At 30.8% G+C, this 1,459-nt stretch overlaps 1 protein-coding gene across 2 annotated transcripts in view; it reads right to left on the reverse strand.

The window, feature by feature from the left end:
• The window catches only part of CENPK (centromere protein K), a 20,663-nt gene that overhangs the window by 5,891 nt on the left and 13,313 nt on the right, over positions 1-1,459 (reverse strand). For both annotated transcript variants that reach the window (XM_014549014.1, XM_005857935.2), the window contains exon 9: positions 975-1,028. In XM_014549014.1, the coding sequence (XP_014404500.1) occupies positions 975-1,028 (54 nt within the window). The remainder of the gene's footprint in view (positions 1-974; positions 1,029-1,459) is intronic.

The raw sequence follows: 1,459 nt of genomic DNA on the forward strand, positions 1-1,459 counted from the left end.
CTTCCTCTCTGAAATCAATATATATATATATAATAAAATAAAATAGATAAAAAGACACACTAATGTTAAATATCTCCCTCTTCATAGACTATTTTACCTTCCTCTCTGCCCAATTCGCAATGGATTGTCAGACCAAGATTTCTCAAATATTTAACATACTTGATAACTGGATGACGTTCAAAAGCATTTTTTTAAAACGTCAAAGAGCCCGGCTGGCATGGCTCAGTGGTTGAGTGTCGACCTACGAAGCAGGAGGTCATGGTTCAATTACCGGTCAGAGCATATGCCCAAGTTGTTGGCTCAATCTCCAGTGTGGGGCGTGCAGGAGGCAGCTGATCAATGATTCTCTCTCATCACTGATGTTCCTCTCTTTCCCTCTCCCTTTCTCTCTGAAATAAATTAAAATATGTTTAAAATAAAATAAAATAAAAAGGTCAAAGATATTTATAAAAGAAAAGGCAAATGTTAAGCAGAAAAAGGTATTTCTTTACCAATTCTGTAATTATTTGGAATTACTTAGTACTCACATTATGAAAAAAAAGAGGCTGATGTTACTTAAGGAAATATTATGCATGGATTTCTACAATTTTGTTGAAAGAATCCTTAAACTATGTACTGTGTTTTCAATAGAATGTAGAGTTGCTAACTAAAGATACAGTCAATGTAACAGCATAAGATTTCATTGTGTAAATATTAAATAATATCATAAAATTTTCTTGAAGTAATAATATTGGAATATTATTAAGAGTAGGCTCTAATTTCATGTTCTTTAAAAAATGACACTATTCTTACTAATGCTATATAGAAAACACAAACTAATTTTATACCAAAGATAAATTAACATAAGTATATCTAATAAAGATTGTTTACCTTAAGAACTAAAGCAGTATTTTTTTTCAAGCCTATGTAAAATTATTCACAAATCACTAATTAAGAGACATCTTCAAGACAAAACAACTACACAAAACACTTACCTCTAACATTTCATGCAATGTTATCAGCTGTATATTTGATTCTTCAGTATTTTTCTTTGAGAGAAACATGAATAACAAAGAATTAACATTATGATTCTGCCAATGGCAGAATATTAGACTATACTTATTACAAAAAATTAATATTTCTTAATTGCAATGGTACAAGGTATACTAAAACCAAACACTTATAATTAGGTGATTTAAAAAGAATTCTGAATATAAACAACCTGCTTGTACTAAGTCATTTTCATAAAAAAAAAAATAAACAGTTGAAACAACCTCTAAGACAGTGAAATCTTTTGCAATTACTAGAAGATACATTTCAGATTACCTGTAAATATAAAATGGATGCTATATTATATATATTGTACACTGGCATATGTAAAAGTCTAGTGTTTGACCTCAGAGGGAAGGTAGGGGAGGGTGGGGGTAAGGGTAAGGGGGTAAGAGATCAACCAAAGGACTCGTATGCATGCATACAAGCC

Source organism: Myotis brandtii, unplaced genomic scaffold (assembly GCF_000412655.1).
Source record: "Myotis brandtii unplaced genomic scaffold, ASM41265v1 scaffold115, whole genome shotgun sequence".
NCBI classification, from domain to species: Eukaryota; Metazoa; Chordata; class Mammalia; order Chiroptera; family Vespertilionidae; genus Myotis; species Myotis brandtii.